This window comes from Prionailurus bengalensis, chromosome F2, assembly GCF_016509475.1.
Source record: "Prionailurus bengalensis isolate Pbe53 chromosome F2, Fcat_Pben_1.1_paternal_pri, whole genome shotgun sequence".
NCBI lineage: Eukaryota > Metazoa > Chordata > Mammalia > Carnivora > Felidae > Prionailurus > Prionailurus bengalensis.
In genome coordinates, this window is record NC_057353.1 from 82341767 (window position 1) to 82365876 (window position 24110).

A 24110-nucleotide genomic window follows, 5' to 3' on the forward strand; every position below is an offset into this window, starting at 1 on the left:
CCGGGCAGAGGGAACGCTGCCAGTGCAACTGAACAGGCCAAGTGCACCTGCTGTGTGTGAGTAGCACAGTCAGGTGGCTGGAGAGGGGTGAGTGAGGGGGCAGGGGTGACGGAGGAGTCTCAGGGGTGAGCATAGGGATGAGGGACAGGGTGGAGGAAGGGAGGATGGAGTGAGGGAGGGGCAGGCGCGAGGGAGGGGGCGCAGAGGTGAGAGCACGGACGGGCGCGGAGGGTGGACGAGCAGGCCCTCCCAGGAAAGGGCACCAGGAGCTGGGGGCGGGGCCGTCCACGGAGTACCACTGAGAGGTCTGGGGGCGGGGCCTCCTCCTAGAGCGGCGCCGGAAGGGGCGGGCTCTTCCGGTCGGCGCCGAGGCCGGCTGCTGGGCCGGGCGGGCCCCGGTCGCCCGGCGCGGGAAGACTGGCGCGCGGCGGGGCCCGGCGCGGGGGACGTCGTTCCCGGGCGCCTTGTGGCGGGCGCGCTCGCCGCGTCCTCCAGCCGGGGATTCCGGGTTCTCTGGGCTCCCAGGCGCCGCGGGGAGGAGGGCGAGGACCAGCTCCGTGAGGATCGAGGTGAAGGCGGCGTCCCAGGGCCCTGCACACTTGGCTGGCGAGGCCCTGTCGTTGGCGGGGGTGCGTCGTGCTGCCCCCTCGGGGTCCCTTTCCCCCTCCTCGGCACGGCTGGTGGCTGCTGGCCCGCGGGGGGCCCAGCAGACTGTTGGGGTGCACGTTTGCCCTTGGATCCCAGACCCGCTAGTGATGCAGACCCCCCGCCCCCCGAGACCCCGGCTTCTGAAGGCAGGGGGACGGGGCCAGGGTGAGCGGGGCTTCCGGGGGCCCCGGCTGCGGTGGCTCCCCAACGCTTTGTGGCACAAGGGGCCTGGCCCAGAGAGTAAAAGAGCTGCCCCGACGTTGCGCAACGGGCACCGGCCCTTGGGCCCGCCGCCCCTGCTCCGGCCAGGTGGATTGAGTGGTCTGTGCGGCTGCAGCGGGCACTCGTGTCCACAGGCCTGTGAAGTGAGGGGCCAGAACCTCTGGTCTACCCCGTTTTTAACTATTTAATAACTTGGCGTGCTGTGCACTTAGAGAAGTGGGTAAATACCGTTGCTGCCTTCAAGCACCTGCCAGCTCGACGAGGCAGACAAGTCGATTATCTAGAATGTTTCCTGGGCACCGGCATGTGCTGGCTCCTGCCCAGTAACCAGGGATTCGGGGGTGAAAAAGCCATGACCCTTGCCCGCAAGTAGCCACATCTCAGGGCAGCTGCTGCCCCGGTGGCAGTCCTGGCAGGAGACCGGAGCACAGAGAAACCCCACGCAGGCCCTCCGCTGGGTGGGTCTTCATTTCATGTTGGTTCTTGGTTTCCTTCAGGTTCCCACTGAAGCCAGACCAGCCTCCTTGCCTGGTGCGGCGATCCTCTGCCCTCCGTCCTCTGCCCTCCGTCCTCTGCCCTCCGTCCACCTGCCCTCTCCAGCAGGGGTCCCCTCTTACTTCTATGTGCTCCCCTCAGCCCAGATGAGCTGCCTTTACCTGCGATTCAGGCTCCCACCTGATGCTCAGAACAGCCTCCCAGAAGCTGCCTCCACTAGAGCCTTTGGGGCCACATAGGCCTGAATCCCAATCAAGTGTAAGTAAACGTTTTTTAATGTTAATTCTTAGGGTATTTCTTTTTGTTGTTGCTTTTTAAGTTTATCTTTGAGAGAGCATGAGCGGGGGAAGGGCAGAGAGAGAGGGAGACAGAGATTCTGAAGCGGCTTCTGCGCTGACAGCAACCAGCCGGTCTCAGGGCTCGAACTCATGAACCGCGAGATCGTGACCTGAACCAAAGTCGGACGCTCAACCTACTGAGCCACCCAGGCGCCCCTAAACATTTTTAGTTAGAAGAAACTAGATTCTCAAACTCCTTATCAGGATGGGAAGTTTCTACAGTCGTCTTATGTATTGCCTCTGCATGGGGGAGAAGAGGAAAGGCTTAAAGAGAATTCAGAGTATTTATACCTTAAAATATACATCACTTGGGGGTGCCTGGTTGGCTTAGTCAGTAGAGCATCTTGGGGTGTTGAGTTCAAGCCCCACGTTGGGCATGGAGCTTACTTTAGAAACCTGTGTTTTCATGCACAGAGTTGGATAGACACACAGATTAAAAGGATGGTAAGTAAGTAGATGATGGAAAGGAAGTTTCAAAGAAAAATACAGCACCTGGAGTGTTATCATGTAGGGCATCCCATTTGGGGGTAGGACAGCTTGTCAGGATTATGGGCCTCCTAGTAGGTACGGGTAGTCGTCACAGGTCATGAGATACCTTTGTTAAGAAGGTCTTCACAAGGAAGGTCTGCAAGGAATATTGGAAAATTGAAACAGGACCTGCCTTTGGAGCTTTTTCTTTTTAAAAAAAAAAAAAAAAAAAAAGGCCTTAATCTCGTGGAATATCTTCCACCAACAGTTAAAGAGCCTGCAGTCTGTCAAGGCTTTTTGCTAGAATTCCATCAGTTAGCGCTGAGAGAAGAGGCAGGTCCAGGAAGCTGACGGATGAGACAGAAAAGAGACAGGAGAGGGATGGCAGCAAACACGATGAGACGTGCAGGTGCTGCTTCTGCGAACACCTGGGCTGTGTGAACCCTGTTTGAATTCGTGGCGAAATTGGGATGCTGTTAGAGGGAGTTAGGGACAGGGTCCGTCAGGTGTTTCAGACATGACAGTGTGAGCAGGGTCTAGGTGATAGTTGCCTGGGCTTTGGCTCTCGGAGGAGTTCGCTCTGGTGAAGTGCTACAAGGAAGTCTGGGGCCGGGTTAGGGAAGAGGCAGTTGGGGGGCACTGGTTGAGTCCGGGAGGCCTCTCTGGGCAGGGCCCTTGGAGCAGAGCTCCGAATGAAGTGAGGGGCCGGCCCCGCAAAAACCTGCGCTTGGCCTGTTTCTGGAATCAGCCCGACACTGAGGCAGGAAGCGCCGGGTATGGTTGAGGAGTCTGAAGAAGGCTGGACATGAGCACGGGAGTGAGGAGAGGGCCGAGGGATGGGCCCGGTCAGGCGCGTGTAGGGCTTGTAAGTATGAGGGACACCGGGGCGGGTACGGGGTAGGGGGTTCACTGGCTGCTCCGTGGACACAGACCATGGGGGGAGGGCAGGGCACCCACTAGGGAGCCAGCCCCAAGTTTGATCCATCTCAGACTCCAGGCTCTAAGTGACAGGCACATGCCACCTCTCAGCCTAGAGCCCCAAAAGCACATCGTCCGGTCCCAAATACAGGAAGTGGAGATGGGAGGCAGAAAATGGTGGGGGAAACTCCCGACTTGGGGACCACATGGGATTGCTGGTCGTGGTACGCGTCAGATCCTACCAGACACAGGCCCGGAGGCACCGCCCCAGGGAGAGGGTTAGAGCGAGCGTCCCGTTTGGTCACGTCCAGTTTGAGAGGCTCAGGAGACGTCCAAGGGGAACGAGCACACAAGCGGGGAGGGGAGGGGCCAAATTCCCCAGCGCGCCCCGCCCCCATCCGTCCCTTAGTGATTCTTTGCCACGAGAGTCCCAGCTGTGCTCTTCCCGGACGCTGGTGCGATCTAACAGTCCTGCTGTGGCTTCTCCACCAGCACAGGGCTTGGTGGAGTCTCTCTCTGGTGCAGACGTTCCGTTCCAGAGCCTTCGGTACAAGCTCGGACAGATGAAAAGCTGTGTGTAAAGAACGAGCTTTCTGCAGAAGTGGAGAATCCGGCCCGGCCTTCCCCAGTAGCCCTTCCCGGCTTCCCGTGGCCCCTCCTCCTGGGAACAAAGGACGATGGAAAAGCCCGTGGGTGGAAGGAAGGCCCAGACCCCAGAGGAGGAAGTGCATTCACTGAAGGACACACCCAAAGGAGAGAAAGCGTCGTCTGGGGAGGAAAGGCCAAGCAAGAGGTCCACGTTGGCAAAAAAGCACGGCAAGGAACCCAGCCCGAGTCCTGAGGATGAGGAACATCTGTTTGATGCCTTCGATGCTTCGTTTAAAGATGACTTCGAGGGGGTTCCCGTGTTCATTCCTTTTCAGAGAAAGAAGCCCTATGGGTGCAGCGAGTGTGGACGCATCTTTAAGCATAAGACAGACCACCTCCGCCACCAGCGGGTTCACACTGGAGAGAAGCCCTTCCAATGTGATCGGTGTGGGAAGCTGTTCAGGCACAGCTCTGACGTCACCAAGCACCAGAGAATCCACACCGGAGAGAAGCCCTTTAAATGCAGTGAATGTGGGAAGGCCTTTAACTGCAGTTCGAATCTCCTAAAACATCAGAAAACGCACACTGGGGAGAAGCCGTACGAATGCAAGGAATGTGGGAAAGCCTTCGCCTACAGCTCCTGTCTCATTCGCCATCGGAAACGCCACCCGCGGAAGAAACACTGAGCGTGGGGAAGCCGTCTGCCGAGAGTCGGCGTTCGCGCCCGTGAGCACCATCCAGGGCGGGCCTGTCCCGCCGTCCCCCATCCGACGTCTGATGGAGGCCGGGGGCCCGCGGGCCGTGCGCTCAGTGCACCTGTGCTTGTGGGTCTCCACCACCATCGGGACGGTCAGCCCAACCCGGTACACACGTGCTGGAGTGGGGTACAGGCCATCTCCAGGTCGAGACACCGTGATAACATGGGAGACGCGTGCAGCTGCGTCACCAGAGACGGTGAGTGTGATTGTGTCACGGCCGTCTGGGCGGGAGGGACAGCTGGAGCTTGCGAGCGGCCCAGCACCTCCCCCTGCGGCCTCCCTGTGGCACCCGCTCTGGTCTCTGGCTTTTCACCTGCTCCTTCGAAGACTTCAGGCTGCAGACTGCTGACCTGCTGGGTCCCGAGCCCATCCCCGCACAGCCTGGCAGGAGGCCTGCGGTCAGGTCCCCACGGCGCTGCACCAGACACCTGCTGTCCCCACTCGGCTGGCCGTGGTGACAGTCCTGTGGTTTGTGTCTGGCTTCCCTCCTTGGGCTGGAGCACCAGTCCTGGGACTCAGCTTCCCCTTCCCCCACTGCATCCCCAGGAACTGGACCCCCTGGCCCAGCCCCCAATCCCGGGTGAGCAGCCCGACTCACCCAGATGGACCACTCAGGACCTAGATGCTGCCACCGTGGGAGATTCCTGCCCTGGACGCGTGGTGGGGGCCCCAAGGATGTGAGGGCAGCTTCGAGCCAGCCTGCGTCTGCCGTGGGGGTCTTCAGACATGAGGCAGTGTGTGTGCCCTGCCCTCCCGGGATCAGCTCTCCAGGTTAGTTTCACTTCTTAATGCCTGCCCTCCGAGTTCCATCTTATCCCCCGGCCAAGTCCACATGCTGTGCCCACCCTCCGTTTTCCTCCAGGAGTGGTCTGGATGGGGTTCCATGCTCTGCAGAGCGGGGTGCGGTTTGTCCCAGAATTTCTTGACAGCACAGGGGGAGTGAGGTGACTGTCCTCCAGGCGGTAATACAGCTTTTTACTAGGAAAATGTTGATACCTACACTTGCAGCTATTTGGACCCCCAAAATGGGGATTCTGTCCTGGAAGAAGGTCCTGAATTCGGATGCAGACGCGTTTCCCAAACAGGTGGTCCCAGACGCCAGAGCACAGGTGCTCAGGGAGGGAAGGTTTCTCCAGGTTAGGTGTTTGCTCCTGTTCTCTGTAAAAGCTATGATGTTGTACACGCACCTTCCTGAGCTGAGCCCCCCACGCAGCAGGCCCTCCCACACCTGACCCAGCTCGCCCCTGGTGGGACAGGATGTAGAGGGGAGACACGGCGTATGAGCCTGGGCTGGAAGGGCAGCTGTAAAGGACACGCGTGGGACGTCTGTGAGACCTGTGTCCACACTGTCCACTGGGCAGCAGTGCCCTCGGTTTCAAGGCTCCCCATGTTGGTGTGGCTTGTGGCCCATCTCAGACATCGTCCTTGTAAAAGGTGCACGCTAAGGTTTCAGGGGCACGGGGTCATGATGCCTTGAGTACACTCTCAAGTTCAAAGAAACAGACAAGTAAGACACGTATGTGTGCTGAGAGCAAGGAAGCAAATCGCTTGAGTGTCGGTCTGTCCTGAAGCCAGAGCAAGGCCGGCGGGTGTTTTCTGTTGAGAGCCGGATAGTAACTGTGCTTGGCTGCGGGGCCCCACGGGCTCTGTGTGCACTCAGCTCAGCTGTGACATGCGGCAGCACTCACAGACAACACAGGCGTGAACGTGTGCCAGTGAAGCTTTATTTACAGAGACCGGCGGCAGCCAGTTAGAGCCCGTTCTGGATGGAAAGTGTGTGAGGGCCACCCGTCGGTGCATGTCGCCGCCCTTCAGAACTGGGTGCTGGCAGGGGAAGCTGGGCGCAGAAGGTGGAAAGAAACCCTGTGGGGGGAGCCCATCTTGGTGTACTAGAAGGCAGGGTGTGGACACACGGATGTCAGCCATGGCCATGGCAGCGCCCACGCACGTCCAAGGGTGTCTGAGGCCACTTCACTTTAGTTTGGTTTTTATTTACTACGGTATTATAACACCCTGGGATGTGTATGTTAATACGTAACGTATCGTTACGTAACGTGTATGTTACAACACGTGACGTACGAGGGAGCGAAACCACCGCTTTCTCTGTTATCCTGAAGGCCGCAGCCACTGGCACACCTTACTTGTACCGCTGCCTAATGGTGCGTTGACGAGAAGGGTTAACGGTTTCCTAAGAAGGGCACGTAGGCTGTTTCTGGTTTAGGGCACTGTAAATCACGCTGAGATAAATATCTCGTCTGCATTTAGGGCCAGCAGGACAGATCCCCAGAAAGGGAATCGACAGGTGGAGACCATTCTGGCAAATCCCCTCCTCCTGGCCGTGCCGGATAGGAGTCCCCACAGCCCAAGGACGGCAGGCTTGCCCCGGCCTCTCCAGCAGCAGGCAGGTGGGTGTCCATAAAGAAACATACTCTGATTCTCTGGCTTTGATTTCTTTTTTTTTTTTTTTTTTTTTTTTTTTTTTTTTGTTAATGTTTTTATTTATTTTGAAGGAGAGAGACAGAGCATGAGCAGGGGAGGAACAGAGAGAGAGGGAGACACAGAATCCGAAGCAGGTTCCATGGAGACTCTGAGCTGTCAGCACAGAGCCCAATGCAAGGCTCGAACCCACGAACTGTGAGATCATGACCTGAGCCGAAGTCGGACGCTTAACCGACTGAGCCACCCAGGCGCCCCTCTCTGGCTTTGATTTCTGGAGAGGAAGCGAGTGGTGAAGGGCTCGGGCTCTCGGGCCAGGGGCTGCCGTCCTGAGCCGGCACTGGCACCGTGGAGATAGGAGACCTTGGGCACATCACTTAACCTCCTTGTGCTGCCTCGGTTTCCTCAGGGACGACACAGGGATGCTGATGGTGCTTCACCTGATCCAGTGAGTTAGGACGGGACGTCCCGAGCGCAGGGCCGGCGCCCCCTAACTGTTGTAAGAACGTCAGCCCTTAGCGCGCCTGGCTGGCTCAGGCGGTAGATGGTACATTGTGCAACTCTCCATCTCGGGGTCCTGAGTTCAGCCCCACATTGGGCGTAGAGCTTCCCGTCACGTGTTGTGTTCTTAGCGAGGTGGATGTTAGCTCCCGTGCGTGAGCGGCGCCCGTGCCGCTGGCCCTTGGGGCCCCTCCCGGTAGGACCGCGGCTGATTTCAACAGCATCAGCCTGGAGAACAACAACAGAAAAACACTTAAAAAAAATAGACTTGGAAATGTTTTTTAAATACAGCTTACAATCACGAGAAAAATCACGAAGTCAAACTCAACTCGGTTAGTGGCCACTTTTGCCTCCTGGCGCTCTGGCGAGGCAGATGGGCTGTTTCTTCTGCGTTTGCCACCGTGGTATCACACCGCCGCCAGGCCCCAGAGCCAGATCTCCCAGATTAATCTCTGCCTTGATGGTTTTTCTGTTGTTGTTCAAACGAAACTCATATCCTAGGGAAAAAACCCTCTCAATAACCTGACTCAAAAGAAAAAAAATACATAATGAAAGTTATAAAGTCCTCCAGCCTCCAGGATGCTGAAACAGGACCTGCCAGACCTCTGGGAGCCACTGCAGCCAGCAGTGGGGACGCCAGCGGGCGAGCTAGGAGTCGGCTAGCTGGGCCTCCGGCTTCATAAGAACAGCAGCAGAAGGGGGCAAGTAACACGCCCGAAAGTGTCAAAACCAGTGGGAGTGGAGGCTGTCGAGAGAATTGCACAGGCAGAAGTTGGTTGTTTGAAAGGACTGTTGTGGCTTCTGGGCGCAGCTTGGTCAGCTGAGTGTCCGACTCTTGATTTCAGCTCAGGTCCTGGTCCCAGGGGCATGGGATCGAGCCCCGCCTCGGACTCCGTGCTGAGCGTGGAACCTGCTTGAAATTCCCCCCCCCATCTCTCTCTCTCGCTCTCTCTCTCGCTCTCTTCCCCTCTCTCAGCTCCTCTATCCCACTTGCACTCTCTCTATAATAAAATTTTAAAAAGGAAAAACGGATTGTTAAAGCTGGCATCATGTGACAATAGAGTCCAGGAAAAGGGAAGGAGCCGGTAAACTGTTATGGATGCAGAGGGAAGGTGACAGCAGGTCGTCGGAGGAAAAGACAGCGCACCGAGCCAATGGATGTGAGCGCATACGAGGCGGGTTTTAGGAGAAAGGGCAGGTGGTGAAGCCAGCACGAGAGGGCGCCGTCCAAAGACCCTGTCACTGCTGCACAGAGTGTGTCCCCAAAGAATCCAAGTCAGGTAGTGTGAGTTCAAGAAACAGAAAATTCTAGTCTTGTGTGGACTCAGACACTGGAAAGAAGAACCAGCTCACCTTTTATGAGCTAGTAGAGCCGTGACGTCAGCGCCACAGCCAGCGCCGCCTGCTCCCGGACAGAATAGCGACAGGCCGCGTCCAGTGCGGCGGGGAAACGTCGTGGAGCATGACCAGACTGGGTTGTTTCAGGAAGGCCAATGTGGCTTAAAGCGGCTATCATTTCTCACACTAACAGATATTATTATCTTAACAGCTGAAGAAATATTTGCTAAAATCCAACATCCGCAAATAAGGAATACAATAGAATTTTCTAAAGCCGACGCAGAATATGTCCCCAAACCGTAGCAGCGCTGTGCCCTAGGGCTCCGTGGGGCCAGTGCCCCTCCCCCCCCCCTCCCCGCCCTCGGGGTTTCCCCTTGGCACCACCTGGAGCCAGGCCAGGAGTAACGTGTGCGCACGGCCTGGAATGGGAAACCCCTCCTGGGCGTGTAGCAGGCGATGCTGCTGTCTCCGTGGCATCTGACAACAGTCCCAAGTAAGGCGTCAGCGAGGGTGTAGCCCGTTGTCACGTTGAAGGTCGGCAGAGTTCACTGCACTGTGTATGCAGAATCAAGCAGGTGCGTGGAGGCCCGGGGCAGCGTCGTTCGCGGTGGCCGTCAGCGGACACGCCCCGGGAGTCTCCCCAGATGAAACAGATCCACGAGACGTGGTGTAGCCGCACGACGAAATGCTACTCGGCCGAAAGAGGAACGAGCCCCCACGCCCGCCGCCACACTGCGGAAACGGTGCCGAGTGAGAGAAGCCGGACGTGGCCCTGCCGGCTGCTGTGCGGCGCGCAGACAGAACAGCAGAGTGGAGGTTACCAGGGGCGGGGACGGGAGACCTTCATGGGTGCAGCGTTTCTGACGGGCACGGTAACCAGGTTAGGGGTGTAGATGGCGGTGGTGGGTACACAGCGTCGTGGGTACTTAATGCCGCTGAATCGTGCGCTTCCGGTGGCTGAAGTAATCAACACCATGTCGATTTTACCACGGGGACAGAAGCCCATTCATTGGGTTTGATGTGCTGGTAACAATATGCAGTTTTAAGAAGCTATCTATCTGTTCAGCACCAAAAAGAGCACGTCCTGGCAAGTTAAAGATGTGCCCTGTCGTGCTCATGTAGAAATTTCACTTCTTAAAATATCTGACAGAACTTTTGTGTGGGTGCCCAGAAAGCCACGTGCAGCGACGTCTAGCACACGGACCGTCAGAAAAGTTGGAAATAACTCAAATGTGCATCAACAGTGGGCAGACCCTCACCACCACCCGTGCATCTCAGAACGCTGAGCGAAGTCAGTCGGTCACAGGAGGTCATTATTGTAAAGGCAGAACTGAACAGCATGTTGTTTGGAAACATCAGTGCAGCAAAACGAGACAGAGACGAAAGGACGGCTCACACCAAACTCAAGACAACGGCTCCTCGGGCAGGCGAGGCCACGTGGGCTCGGGTTTTTGGGTGGCAGCTAGTTCCTGAGCCGTGTGGATGGTAAGCAGGTGTCTGAGCTCTGTCCCGCGCCACATCACGTACGCTGCAAGTTTACGTGTGCTTGACACAGTTAAACCTTGGTTTGCAAGCATAACTTGTTCCAAAAACATGCGTGTAATCCAAAGCGAGTGTCCCCATAAGAAATGATGGAAACTCAGGTGATTGATTCCACAACCCAAAAACATCGGTATAAAAGTGATTACAATATTGTAACATAATACAAAATAGAAAAATAACCTGCACTTGCCTTTGAAAACCTTTGTGCCTGGTATGAGGGAGACAAGACAGAGGAGGGTTGCTGTGTAGGACCCCTTTCACCATCACTAACGGAATCACTGCCACCTATTGGCTCAATGGGATCTTTCTTTTTGTGCCACTTTATTTTCTTTAATTTTTATTTTTTCATGTTTGTTTCTTTTTGAGAGAGACAGAGTATGAGCGGGGAAGGGGCCAAGAGAGTGGGAGACACAGAATCCGAAGCAGGCTCCAGACTCCGAGCTGTCAGCACAGAGCCCGAAGCGGGGCCTGAACCCCCAAACCATGAGATCGTGACCTGAGCCGAAGGCGGATGCTTAACCGACTGAGCCACCCAGGCGCCCCTTTTGGTGCAACTTTAACAAGGAACCTATCCAATGACACTCGCTTTCGCCTCCTTTTGAGGATTTCGCGGAAATGTGACATTGCATTCGTAACAGTCCCTCAGAGAGAGAGAGAGAGAGAGGGAAGAACCATTGGCTCCGTTGTGATCATGTGATGTTCGGTGCCACTTGTGACCCTATTGCGAGACATCGCTCGTTTATTAAGTTAAAACTTATTGGAAATGTTGGCTCATCTTGCAGAACAAGTTCCTCACAACCCAAGGTTTTACTGTATTTTATCTTCTAACTTTCTTAGCTTTTTGAGAAACAGGGAGCACTTTTCCCCCGGTTCTGTCGCCTTCCAGGTCTGGGGCCCATCCCCCTGACGGCGTTGGCGAACACCAGCTTCCATGTGACGGAAGCCAGCTCCTTACTTGGGTAGTTGTGGCTTCCCGACAGCGAACCAGGTAATAATTGCATTTCTTTGTTCAGAAGGTTTTCCTTGTCCGTTTCCAGTTGTGAGAGCAGATCACCCCCAGTCAAGAAGGTCCTGATGCAATACGCCTAAACATGAACCTCAGGCCTGACAGAATTCCGGTCATTCCCGAGCTCCGAGGACGGACGGACGGAGATCTGTACGGAAGAGGAGAGTAAACCCCCGGGTGAGCAGAAAGAAAACGTCTAAGGGACAGGTGGGGACACGGGGCACAGACAGGACGGGCAGCTTGGCGGCGGAAAACCCACACCGGGAGATGCCTGCCAATGAGTGGGCGAACTCCCTGAGGCGGGGGGCGCCTTCACCTGGTTCCGAACCTGGACCCAGAAGGCCACAGAGTTCACCCCTCCGGCCCCGCCCCCCCAGGAGGCCAGTGCTGACACCGCCGGCCTTCTAGGACTGCGCTGCAGGCAAAGTCCAGGACTCCCCAGCGCTCTGCTCCTGGAAAGTCCCAGAGAAAGGCCTTTTCCAAGTGTGAAAGCGCTGGGGTGGGGGGAGGGGCGCTGAGCACGGTTCCCGTGGCAGGAGGAGCAGTTAGAGGGCCCTGCCCTGAACGGAGGAGGGCTCTGCGACAGCAGGGGCGCCATGGAGGCCTTCAAATGGAACAGACACGGGGATGGCTGCGGATGTCCCGGGGACGCAACACCGATCGTCCTTACCACTGGCATCCCGTGAGTTGGGCCGGCATCTGTCCCTCCCAGCCTCGTCTGGCCTCAATCTGAGGGAAGGTGGGAGCCAGCACCGTGGGAGAGTGAGCAGTGAGGGCCACTGGTACTGCTCTGTGTGTTCAGGTGTTCACACGGTGGGGGGGGGGGGGGTCTGTTCCCTCTCCCCACAGATCGGGGGGCTGACCCGTGGCTCCAGACTCTAGTCTCTGCCAGGTCCCCTGCCTTCCTGGGGAGCCTGTAGGCACCGGGATGTCACCTGGGCTTGATTTCTAGTGACCTCTTGTGTCCATCCCTAGTCTGGACACCAAAGTGTCATTCCTTCCCCTGCAGGTGAGCTAGGCCCCCAGACATGCCACAGAGCGAGGCAGGACTGGAGGTGGTCCTGTGCTCGTGGCAGAAGCCTGTGGCACAGGGACACTTGGGACATGTGCTCTGGACCGGGGCAGGCGAGGGTAGGGTTCTCAGCAAGGTGGAGGGGTCGTCCAGGGAAGGGAAGGGAAACAGTATTGGGACCAGAAAGGGCCAGTTCAGGGCGGGAGTGGCCAGGACAGTGGTGGCCAGGCTCCGGGTCTGTGGCCTGAGGACATGGCTTTGCTCTGGGGCGGCCCAGGCCTTCGGGGACCTCTGTGCAGGGAGCTTAGAGTTCGTGGTCTCCTGGTGTCATCCTTACAGACTCCAGCCGGCTGTTCCACAGACCACGAGCTGGTGGTCCACCCCACCCCACCCCCGAGCCCCGGGCCCAGAGTCATGCCAGGGTGCAGAGCTCGGGGGCAGCCTCGCGCTGCTGCCCGGGGACTCTGCGGGTGTCCGAGGCCTGCAGGGGGAGTACCTGGGGGGCTTCAGCCCCAGTGCACACGTGATCCAGCGCTGGGGGCCCCACACGCCCCCTGTCCCAGCCCGTGTGCCCCAGGTCACTACAGCCTTCCCCGCGTGGCATTCCGGTGTGAACACGTGTTTGTTTCCTGGTGAGCTTGAGCACTGGGTGTACCGGGGTTCTCCTTACACCGCTGCTGAGGTGCGTGGCCCTGTCCACACGTGGCCAGGCGAGGTGGCCGCTGGACTGTTCGCACACAGGCTCGCACAGCTGGTGCCGGTGGGCCCGTGAAATGTAAATTTCCAACTAGTCACGTCTGTTGAACTTCCCTTCAGCCCTCGGTGAGTGTGTTCGACGTCTGGAGACCTATTCTGTCTTGTTTTTATCCTGCTTCCTATGGTCTACACTTCACACGCTTTCTTAATCCAGAAGGGTGTTGCCTGGGTTCTGTACTCCTTGCCGGCCGCTTCCCATTCATCCCAAAACGCTTCTGTGTCCTATTTCCTGTGGATACTCTGTTTCCCTGTAATAAACCTCAGTTCTGACCCATTCACTGGGTCCCGTTCATCTCCCTGCAGTTTGGGGGTGCAGTCGAGACTCCCCAGGGAGGCGCCGCCTCACATTCACCAGACTTGTAAGAGACTGACGCGTCAATCAGAGGAGGATTTGTGGACTTAGCAGGAGAGTGGCCCCTCGTGTGACAACGTACTGTGTCCCTCAATAGACACGGTCTTCTCGGCCCCAGATTCTGGGAAACTACCCGTTCCTTGGTGGCCTGATGCCTGCGGTCGTAGCCCTGGAGGGGGTCTGGGAGGTGCCCCGCCTGGGATCACCCTCTTCAGGCCCTAAGTCCTGAAGAGCTCAGGCTGGCCCACCCCCCACGCCCTCATTCACGTTGCCTTGCGTGGAACAGCCATCCTCCCGAGGGCAGTCCTGCCCCCAGAAGGGGATATGGTAGTATCTGGAGACGTTTCTGGTTGTCCCAGCTGAGGGGAGGTGCTATACATGTGGGTGGGGGCAGGGAAGCTGCCCAGCGCCCCGCAGAGCACAGGATGCCAGGTGGCAAAGGACCCAGCCAAGGACAAGACTCGAGTTAGACCCGAAGTCAGGCGATGGGCCGGGGTACAGACAGGGCTGTGGACGAGGCTTATGGGCTGGAAAGCAAGGTGAGGCAGCTTTGAGCAGAAACCTGAACACCGACAGGATGCTGTTGGGGCTGAGGAGGCTGGTGGGACCGCAGGACCGGGGCCGAGTCCCCGGAAAGTGGGGCAGGGGCAGGTGGGAAGCGTGATTGGCCAAAAGGCTCAGTAGCAGTACCCCCCCCCCCCCCGCAGCTCCCCATCCTCCTAGGGAACAGGAGTGTGCCCTGCCCCACTTTGAAGCTAAACCGGCAGGGCCACACACGGCTGGCCAGGAGAGGAAGAGGGACAGACTGAGAGGGGAGCAGGGAGAGGTGAGCCCCCAGCCACCACTGGGTCACACGTGGGCCACACGTCCGAAACAGAACTTGGCTTGTGGCCAGCGACCCATCTCAGCAGACCTGTGGCCATACTCTGGACTGAACCCCGAGTCGCCATGCCCCACACCCCACCTAACTGCAGGTGCTGTCAGAATCTGATCCCCAACACGGGTCCTACCCAGCCTGGTCTCCATCTAAACCACCGGTCTCCTCCCACCTCCCTGCTGCCCCAAACCAATCTTAAAATGCACCTAAGATCTCACTCCCCTGCCCAGGACCTTCGGTACCTCCTGGTTCCTAATCGTGGCTTCCAGACTACTCATCCACCTGGATCCAGCTCCCAGCCTGCCTGGGCTCTTCCAAACCTTTGGCAACACTCGTGTCTCAGGACCTTTCACGTGCCCTTCTGCTTTGAATGCTCGTCCCTCCAGCCTTTGTGTGACCAGCTTGCCCTACTCTCTCTCTCCCTCCGTCCCCCCCCCCCCCCCCCCCGTGATGTCACTTCCTTGGTGAGCTCTCCTTGGACCACAGAGCCCTCGTGTGCTTCCTTAAAGCTTTTACACCTGTGGTGTGGGTGTGTTTGCCAATTTGTTGTTTCTCTCCCACACGCACTAGAATGTGAGCTCCACTGAGCCCAGGAGCTGGCCTGTCCCAGGTATACCCCAGGGCCTGGCATTAGATCAGGCGGAGGGGAGCCGCAGGGGATTTTTACAGGGCCTGGCGGTTGGAACCCTGCGTGTGTGGGGAGTGAGGCTGGCGGAGCTGGGAGCAGGCAGCAGCTGTTCGCACCTTCTACGTTTTGGCAGGAGTCAACTGCTGAGGGCTGGTACCGGCCTGTCTCCCCCACCCCCCCCCCCACCCCCACACAGTGAGTCCTTCACAAGCCCCTGGTCTTCCAGCTTCTCTCCTGCCTGGGGCCAGTGTCCAGATGCTTGGGCTTGGTCTCCCCTCCCTCCGCCCCGAGCATCCCCGCAGCTGGGGGCTCCCTGGCTGTGGGTCTTCCCTTCCTGCCTTCATGCTGTCCACCCGCCGGGACTCAGGGCCAGCGCAGCAAGCAAATGCCTGGACGTCCATCCCTGCTGGGTTGGTTCACAGAAGCTGTTTCCAGCTATTTGCTTTTCCTAACAAGAAGGAGACTGACGCCTAAATTTCTTTGGGGGGATGTAAGAACGGGGCTGAAAAAGACTTCGGAGGAACAGCAGGAAGAATTCCATGTTAAGTTTGGGGAAATTTTGTAACAGCCGCTCCTCAGGCCCTAGGGTTTGGGAACATTTTGGTGGTAGGCAGTTTAGAGGGGCCCTTGAGACAGTCCAAAAAAGGAGAGTCTGTTTTCAGCCAGCTCCCCAGCAACCGGTGGCCGTCCAGAAGGAACACCGCGAGGGAAGAGGTGCCACTGAGGATGCTTTGGGTGCAGCTCTTCGGTGGACTAGGGGCTGTTGCCGCCGGGAGGGCTCGGGGACGGCGAGATCGCTGCGGGGCTGGGGGCGCCCGTCCCGCCCGGGTCAGCCGGGCCCTCCCCGCGCCACGGAGGCGCAGGTCCTCCGGAGCCCAGAGCGTCCCGGAAGTGCACGCGCGAGGCCGGGGCGGGGCGAGGGCGCACTTCCGGCCGGCGCGCGGGCGGCCGCCTCCCGCTCGGAAGGTGAGTGGGCGCCGGGTGGCGGCGGCGGCGGCGGCGGGGATGCTCGGCCCGGCCGCCCGCTCGCGCTCGCGTGTCGTCCCCGCGGGCCCCGCCCCGGGTGTCCCCGCGCCGCCGTGACCGGGGCCCGGGCTCGGCCGGTGGGGCGCGGGTGACCGCCCAGCCGGAGCGGAGGCCTCCGCGGGGTAGCGGGCCGCAGCGGGCTCACTGGCCCCTGGCGATCGCGAGGGTCCGCTTGCTGGGCGCCTCCCCACGCCCCCGGAACCCCGGCGACGGGGTCGTCGCGGTGCCCACTTTGCAGGTGGGGAACGGAGGCTCCGAGAAGTCCGCAGTCGCGAGTGTGAGCGCCGGACCTCAGCCGGGGCGGGCAGCGCTCCGCCGCCTAGCGCCCCGAGAGCGGGCCCTTCCCCGCGGGGCGCGGGCTCCAGGCCGGGAGGAGAGCGGAGGCGGGGAGGCGGGGGGGCGGGGAAGGCCAGCCGCTGGCCGGGGCATCTCCGTCTCCTCCGCCTCCAGTCGGTTGCAGCAGTGTGGCCCCAGAGTTTGTGCTCGCGTCCGGTGGGCGTCCCTGTGTGAGCGCCACCTCCGCGCAGACGGCCCGGGGCGGAGGGGGGGGGGGGGGTGCGTGCCCTGCCCCAGATGAGTCCCAACAGGTTAGCCGAGTAACAAGATGAGAGTTAGGAGCGTGGGGACCTGCACCCAGATGTCATGCCTGCAGCCCCACCCTGTGTCCGCTTATGGCCACTTCCCTGAGTGTCTGTGGCCCTTCCCATCGCCAGGGACGGAGGGCTGCCCAGGAGGCGGGGGCTGACCGGGATGGCCCAGGCGCCGCTGAGGAGCCCTGTTGGGGCTGCCTCCCCACTTCCTCGAAGCAGATACTGTTTGCAACTATTGCTTACTGTACTTTAACTTTTGTTCTTCCCATGCCCTCTTCACACCCCAGTAAGCAGTCCTGCTCCACCACAGTGTGAAAGAAAAGTTCTTCTCACGTGGGACCGAACCACTCTTGCAAACCACACCAAAGCAGAGTACCTTCCACCGCAAAGGAGGCTCGGGCAGTCAGATGTGGTTGGCAGCCTGCAGCCCCTGAGGGCTCTTCAGGGTCCGAGGAGGACGGTTTTCCTCCCAGGAATTGTGTTAAGATTTAATCTAGAATGTTTGTGCTCCAGCAGGCAGAGTTCAGTTTCCCACCCTCCTCCTCCTCCTGCGGTTCAGTACACCCGCAGCCCGCTGCTGTAGTGTGGAAGGTTTTCAGGAAGGTGCAGCGTGCCTTAGGGTGTGGGCTGGGAGGACACTGAGGCCATCGCCGGGATGAGGGCTCAGGTCCCCACACGTGTGCTGGTGCCGCCCCGCAGTGGGGTAGACGAACCGGGGGCCCAGCTGCCTCTCACCCCAGGTCCCACATGGCACCCCTTGACACCCTTGCCCCTCTCCGCCAGCGAAGGAGCCCCCCACTCCCCATGGCTGATCGGCAGCCGGCATCGCCCCACCCTCCACACACCCCTCCGACCCCCGTCATCCTGCCATGGTTTTCATTTCCCCAGGTCCCAGGTGTGCATACCTTCAGCAGGCCTTGGGGAAGATGGCGACCCTGGGGGACGGTCAGGAGCCCCCTCGTGTCCCGTCCCCTGTCAATCTTGCGTCACCAGGGACACCTGGAACCCACCGCCTCGAGGCCCGGCTTCACCTCCACGGTCATCAACACGGTACTCACCCTGCGCTGCGCTCCCTCCGCCTCCCTGCACCACCCGCCCACCCCGCACCACTGGCGGCGTGGCCAGAAACAAGGCGGCTCACGGCTGCTGGGGCTCCTGCACCCTTGCACTTGGGTCGGGACACGGGCAGCCGAGGTCGAGGCCGGAGACTGAGCCTTGCGGGCAACGGCTCCCTAGGGGACAGTCCCCCAGGACCATGTTGGGCAGGCAGGGCCCTGTGTCCTCTTGTCTCCCTTTGTGAGCCTTTGCTCCCACACCAAGAAAATAGAGCACCCTGAGTTCCGGGCCGGCTGGTCTGGGTCGGGGCCCCCAGGGACCTGCAGGGATGCAGCTGCCAGCCTTGTGCTACCCTCCCGGCGGAGCCTCGGGATATCAAGTCACGGAAGTAGCCAATGACTAGTCAGGCGGCCGGTGCTGAGGGGGTGTCCACGCCCCGTGGCCTGCGGTGCCCCCTGGGTCTTGCTCCTGCTCAGCCGTCAGAAGTCCCGGGGTTCTGTCCACGCCCATGTTCCACAGGAGGCCTGGCCTTACAGCTCAGGACACACGTGAGCTGATGACAGCCAGGTCAGGGTCAGCATGCGTTTCATCCCACCTCTGTCCTGGAGTGCGGGCACTGAGCCCAGGGGCGTGGCTTGGGGCATGGCTTGCCGCGTGCCCGGAGCCCTCCTTGTCGGGTCTCAGCGTCACAGTGAGCAATGGGGTGACGGTTGAGACATGCCAGGCTCTGTGCCAAGGGCTGTGGGTCATCTCGAGGTCCAGTGACCACACTCTCTGGTGGCCATTAACAGATGAGGACAGTGAGGTCCACAGAGGTCACGGGGTGGCATGAGGTCACACACAGCTAGGGAACGTGTCATTCACCCCCCAGGTCGGTCCAAGGCCGGAAGGGCAGCAGCGCCTAGCTGGCCCCTGCCCATCCCCGGGGTGGGCCGGACTGGCGTGTGGGGTGGGTACGGAGCTAGGTGCTGCGCAGAAGGAGCCGGGACAGCACCCAGCACATGCGCCGCAGGCCTTCGCCGGGGCGGCCGCCTCCCGCCGCACGATGGTTCAGGGCCTTGGCCGGGGCTCCCCCGTGGCTGTGCTCCTGCCCCGTGCGGTCGGGACTCTGAGGCCCACCCTTAACCTCCACGTTTTCCCGCCACCCTCACCACCCGCTGCAAGGCAGGACCTATCCCCATGTTCCGGACAGGGACATGGGGGCCCAGACGGGAGCCAATGGAGGCCAGTGGGACTGAGAACACATCAGGCTGACTCAAGCCCATGCCCTCAACTCCCTCCCCCCATCGGGCCCAGCAAGCCGTGGCTCACGGCTCACTGCTCCTAAGTGGCATGGACGCGGGACCGGGGCGGGGCTGTCCTGGAAGCCATGCTGACCACATTGGCTCTGCGGGATGAGAAGGCTGGTGCCCAGGATGCAGGCCCTCGAGCCCACGCGGCTTGGGGCTGCCCCTGGTCCAGTCTCCAGGTAGCAAGAGCCCGGAGGGGCCCGCTTGGCCCCCTGAATCACATCCAAGTGCCTTGTGTGCCTGGGACTTTGCCCAGTGAGAGGCAGTGTTGGCCGCAAACAGCAGCCTCAGCGCTCCCTGGACTGTCCAGGGGCAAGTGGGCAGGGCCTGCCGGCCAGGGAACGAACCGGGGTTGACCCTAAAGAAGAGAGAGGCGGGGCCTCCAGCAGGCCCTCCTTGCAGGCTCTGAGGGGTGTGGTCACTGAAGGAGGGGGCGTGGCTGGAGGGGAGGCGGAGGGCGCGGAGGGAGGAGAGGCGATGCTTTCGTCCCTCCTGGAAACTGACCCAGCGTCGTCCGAGAACTGGGCCCCGCCACCAGTCGGTGACCCGGGGCAGGATCTACCCCTCGCGGTCTCGAGCTCATTTCCTCTGTTGGGGCGGTTCCTCGGTGCTCCAGTGTCTTCCCTGGAGAGACCCCAGCATTTCAGGAACCTGCCCAGGGCCCGCCAGCCAGGGGGGCTGGGACTTCTGGAGCCCCAGCTTCCCAACTCCCAGGCCGGAGTTGGTGAGGTGGGCCAGAAAGCACATTGGGGGTGGGTCCACCCTGTGAAGCCTGGGGCCCCTCCCCCTCCCCCCCACGGGACTGGATCCCATTAGTCTCCCACGTCCTCCTTACACAAGAGCCAGTTTCTAACTCTGGCTGAGCACAGTGCTGGCGGGCTGTGAGGGTGTCGGGCAAGCCGTTGGTCCGCCAGAGCAGGTGAAGGGAGCCACATGCGCACAGGGCACTTGGCTGGGCCCTGGGGGTGGTGTGGGCATAAAGTCGCCGAGGCTGCCCCTCCCTGTGCCTCCAGAGCAGGGAGCTGGGCAGGAGGGGTGCAGACACATTAGGAGCCAGATCTGTGCTGAACCAGCCAAGGGGCCTGCCACAACAAGGCTGTGCTTCCAGAATGCGTTCTGGAAGGTATGGTCTGGAGCCCTGCAGCTGGAGGGACAGTCTGTGGGCAGGAGCAAGTGACAGAGAAAGACACGTGGCCCCAGGGTGGGCGGGACGAGCTGTGTAGCGGGGGGCAGCGCCACCCCCGACCCCCAGCCAGGGGCTGGCCTTCCAGACCAGGCCCCTGGCTTTGGCACCTGAGACCTGAACTCTGGCTACCCCCCACCCCACTCACTCCTCCCCTCGTCCACACCCGAGCATGGACTTCCTGTACCACTTTATGAACAAGGAGCACCCCTTCCTTCTAGAAAAGTTCCTGTTGCTCCGTGGCCCCAGAACCCCACCCACAGCCTCCCTCGCCCCCGGAAGGCCGGCCCCAGGCCTGGGCGCCTCCGCTGAGGTAGAGCAAGCCTCTCCCTGGTGCAGGTGCCGTGTCACAGCCTCCCCAGAGGCGGCCGGTGTTCGGGGGACACGGCACTGAGCAGCGTGGGAGGGTGCTTCAGGATGGGGCCCCATGAGCAGGAACCAGCATGTCCACCTGGTGGGACGCAGCCCGGCCAGGGCCCGGGCCCTTCACGGAGGGTGGGGGGCGGTTGGGGGCCCAGGGAGGGGAACGTGTGGCCGGTTGCACCCCAGGAAGGCCCAGGCGGCTTTGGTTAGGGCACACACCCTTGCCCCTACTCCAGAGCAACCAAGCAGTGCCTCGGGACCCTCACGCTCGGGAGAGGGGTGTCACGTGGCTGCAGCATCTACCCAAATGGCTCTTGGAGAGCACCAGCTCCACGGGGGCACCACCCAGGAGCAGGTGGCACCTGCAGGCAGCTGATCGAGGCCTGGGCTAGATTGGAGAGGAGGGGGAGATGAGCCCCGTCCCCTGTGCCCCCAGACTCCCCTGGCTGCAGCCCTGAGGTGCTCTCCCAGCCACCGCAGGAGGAGGAGGAGCGGTCCCACCTGGATCTCCGAGATGTGGAGGAGGTCCGGATCGGCCGAGGTACCTGCTGGCCGGGTGGGTGAGCAGAACCCCGATCCCGGCCCTGCCCACGGGTGCGTCTCCCCACGGCTGCCCCGTGCCAGGCTCTGTGCCGCACCCGTCGCCGCCAGGACACTGGGTCCCACCTGTCCCTGGCTCGGCGTTCACTTCTGTCCCCAGTGGCCCCTACCCCGTTCCGTCCCGGCGTGTCGCTGACATTGCCCCAGGTTGTGAGTGCGGTCCAGAGCCCGTAGTCAGTCGGCGTCTTCCGCTCAACTGCGCTCCCATCCCCCTGCCAGCGGCCGGGGTGTCGCCCTGGGCCCCCTCTTTCCCCTGTGTAGTGCCCTCAGCCTCCACTTGTCCGCTGCTCTGGTCCCTCAGCCCTTTGCCACCCCCCACCCCGTGTGAAGCCGGCAAAATGCCTCCTCGGGGGCTCTGTCCCGTACCCTGAGCTCTCCGGAGACGCCGGAGGCTTCAGAGCTTGGATCCCTGGGAAGCCGATCCTCCCTGCCTCAGTGTCAAGAGGGGCATGGAGGAGACAGCTGCCCCCCGAAGTGCTCCGGAGGGGCACGGGCCTGCGGAGCCTCGGGAGGGGGCGAACTCCGCATTTCTGCCGGGACCCTGGGCAGTACTTTTGGGAGCGGGGGAGGGGGGGTGGGGCTTGGCTGCCTCACTCTGGATCTGCCCTCGCCCTGGTCCCCAGCACTGTGGCGCCCCCTGCTGGTGCCAACCCGCTCTCCGTTTCTGATTCCAGATTCCGAGGCGGAGCCGGAGCCGGCTCCCTCCTCTCCCCACCCCCGCGACCCTGAAGAGGAGGTGCACCAGGACAGGGGGCCCCTGAGGACCCTTCTGAGGAGCCTTCCCCGTAGACCCAAGTGTGGGGACAGCTTTGGGCAGGAGTCCAGCTCGGAGCGGCCCACGGGCCAGCCGCAGGGGACCGGGCCCTGCCCCCAGAAGAGGGGCACCTGGCGCGTGACGCCGCCGCCGCAGGGAGCCTCCGGGACCGAGGGGGACCCCGAGCGGGCCGCCGAGCCGGAGGGCGGCTTCGGCAGGGGCCCGGGCCCCGGGGTCCGGCAGGGCGGCCCGCGGGCCGGGAAGCCGCACAGGTGCGAGGCCTGCGGCAAGAGCTTCAAGTACAAGTCGCTGCTGCTCAAGCACCAGCGCATCCACACGGGCGAGAAGCCGTACGCCTGCCACGAGTGCGGCAAGCGCTTCCGCGGCTGGTCGGGCTTCATCCAGCACCACCGCATCCACACGGGCGAGAAGCCGTACGAGTGCGGCCAGTGCGGCCGCGCCTTCAGCCACAGCTCGCACTTCACGCAGCACCTGCGCGTCCACAACGGCGAGAAGCCCTACGAGTGCGGCGAGTGCGGCCAGGCCTTCAGCCAGAGCTCCAACCTGGTGCGGCACCAGCGGCTGCACACGGGCGAGAAGCCGTACGCCTGCAGCCAGTGCGGCAAGGCCTTCATCTGGAGCTCCGTGCTCATCGAGCACCAGCGCATCCACACGGGCGAGAAGCCGTACGAGTGCCCCGACTGCGGCAAGGCCTTCCGCGGCCGCTCGCACTTCTTTCGGCACCTGCGGACCCACACGGGCGAGAAGCCCTTTGCCTGCGGCGCCTGCGGCAAGGCCTTCGGCCAGAGCTCGCAGCTCATCCAGCACCAGCGGGTGCACTACCGGGAGTAGCGCGCGGCAGGCGGCCTGCGGCCCCGGGTGGGGGTGGGGGGCGGCGGGTCGGCCCCCGATGGAGGGGGAGGCCCCGGAGAGAGGGCCCCCGCCTCCTGCCCCCGTCCTGCTCGGCGCCGGCAGCCCCGCGGGCCGAGTGGCCCGAATAAATTCTTTTTGATTGACGGAAGTAGGAGTCGCCCCTGCCTGTCCCTGGAGAGGAGTGTCCCGCGTCTGGTCTCCTGGGACCTCCTGGCGGTCCTAACTGACCTGGGCCTGGAGGCCTCATGACTGACCTGGAGCCACAGCCGGGTGTTTCCAGACGCAGAGAGCCAAGGCGGGGCGGGCGAGGTCGGGGCTCACCCTGCCTCTGCCCCAGACGGGGTGCCTCCTGTCGGTTCCCGCAGCCGCAGCCACGCGCCAAGTGCTCCAGACACCAGAAGGTGGGGCCCGGACCGTGCACCTCCAGACAGGCCTAGGCCTCTGCAACGGCAGCCGGGCCTTGCCTTCGGACTTCCAGTAGGGACAGAGCTCAGCCGGGTGGGGAAGCAGGCACCTGCCCCCTCCTGACCACTTGCGACCCCGCTCCGTCCCCACACTGAGGGGCTGCCTGACCCTTCCCCCAGCTCAACTCCGAGCCTCACCTCCCCAGCTCCAAGCCTTTCGGCCGGGACCCTGTCCTGAGGGCCCTGCGGTTGGGCTGCCTCACCTCTCTGGGCCCCACTCCCAGGGCCCCGTGGCCACCAAGCACTTTGGACTCTCACCATGCGCCCCCGCTCCAGGGGAGAGCAGCTCTAGGGGAGAGGAGTAGACGTCAGTCTCAGGACATCAGCTTGAGGCGCCTCTGCTGGTGGCGCTGTGGCCTGAGAGAGGAGGGACGGCGACCTTCTTCGCACTCTTTGCCCTCCCTAATACCACAAGGGTTTTCGGGGCCTCTGCCCTCCAGCAACCAGGCCGCAGAGCCTGCACGCATAGACCCCAGGGCATCCCGGGGAGCAGTGGCATCACGCCGAGCACTGGAAGGGTCATCCTGCAGCCTCTACGTGGAGAGTGCACTTGGACACCAGCACCAGGACCCGGCCCGGCAGGCAGCCCCCAAGAGCAGAGCCTGGCGGTCCTCCACACCACCCTAGACTATCCCACAGACACCTGTGCCCTGCACACCTGTCTAGAAGGACTGGATGGGGCAGCGCCTGCATGAGTCAAACCGGACCTTTTTGTTCTAGTCAGGCTTTCAACTGATTAAATGAGGCCCACCCACACTGAGAGGCAGCCTGTTTTACTCAGTCTACTAAATGAAATGTTAATCTCACCCAGAAACAGCTTCACAGACATACCCAGAATAACGCTTGACCAAATTTCTAAGCACCCCTTGGCTTAGTCAAGTTGACACACAGAATTCACCGCCACAAGCAAGGATAAGAATTGCACCTGATGCCATAGCGTTGGCCCAATGCCTCCTGCTATAGGTGTGCTCTCTCACCAGGACACAGAGCAGAGCTTAAAGCAGGCCCAGATCCAACTCCTTCCCTTGT

At 61.1% G+C, this 24110-nt stretch overlaps 2 protein-coding genes across 14 annotated transcripts; both read left to right on the forward strand.

Annotated features, from left to right (window-relative positions):
- Positions 1–346: 346 nt before the first annotated feature.
- On the forward strand, positions 347–23841 carry LOC122495885 (zinc finger protein GLI4-like). 13 transcript variants are annotated; one of them, XM_043601949.1, is made up of 8 exons: positions 6727–6840; positions 9861–10195; positions 11290–11435; positions 11795–11940; positions 17388–17549; positions 20249–20340; positions 20827–20950; positions 21665–23841. In XM_043601949.1, the coding sequence occupies exons 4-8, from the start codon at positions 11886–11888 to the stop codon at positions 22594–22596; spliced, it is 1365 nt and encodes a 454-aa protein (XP_043457884.1). In that variant the 5' UTR covers positions 6727–6840; positions 9861–10195; positions 11290–11435; positions 11795–11885; the 3' UTR covers positions 22597–23841. The 13 variants fall into 13 exon arrangements, with proteins under 13 accessions (XP_043457886.1, XP_043457888.1, XP_043457891.1 ...); XM_043601951.1 differs by lacking the exons at positions 6727–6840; positions 9861–10195 and adding an exon at positions 347–359 and having other exon boundaries at positions 11405–11435; XM_043601950.1 differs by lacking the exons at positions 6727–6840; positions 9861–10195 and adding an exon at positions 5095–5206.
- On the forward strand, positions 3767–6845 carry ZFP41 (ZFP41 zinc finger protein). The gene is made up of 2 exons (XM_043601961.1): positions 3767–5206; positions 6701–6845. Exon 1 carries the CDS (start codon positions 3767–3769, stop codon positions 4361–4363), a length of 597 nt encoding a protein of 198 aa, XP_043457896.1. The 3' UTR covers positions 4364–5206; positions 6701–6845.
- Positions 23842–24110: the final 269 nt, after the last annotated feature.

What these genes read in the sequence shown, in the direction of transcription:
- ZFP41 (XM_043601961.1), top strand. Translation starts at nt 3,767, where the DNA reads ATGGAAAAGCCCGTGGGTGGAAGGAAGGCCCAGACCCCAGAGGAGGAA.
- LOC122495885 (XM_043601946.1), top strand. Translation starts at nt 15,423, where the DNA reads ATGTTAAGTTTGGGGAAATTTTGTAACAGCCGCTCCTCAGGCCCTAGG. An exon ending in GGCCGCCTCCCGCTCGGAAG is followed by an intron (nt 15,850 to 17,387) that starts GTGAGTGGGCGC and finishes TCATTTCCCCAG; the next exon opens with GTCCCAGGTGTGCATACCTT. An exon ending in GGAGGTCCGGATCGGCCGAG is followed by an intron (nt 20,932 to 21,664) that starts GTACCTGCTGGC and finishes TTCTGATTCCAG; the next exon opens with ATTCCGAGGCGGAGCCGGAG.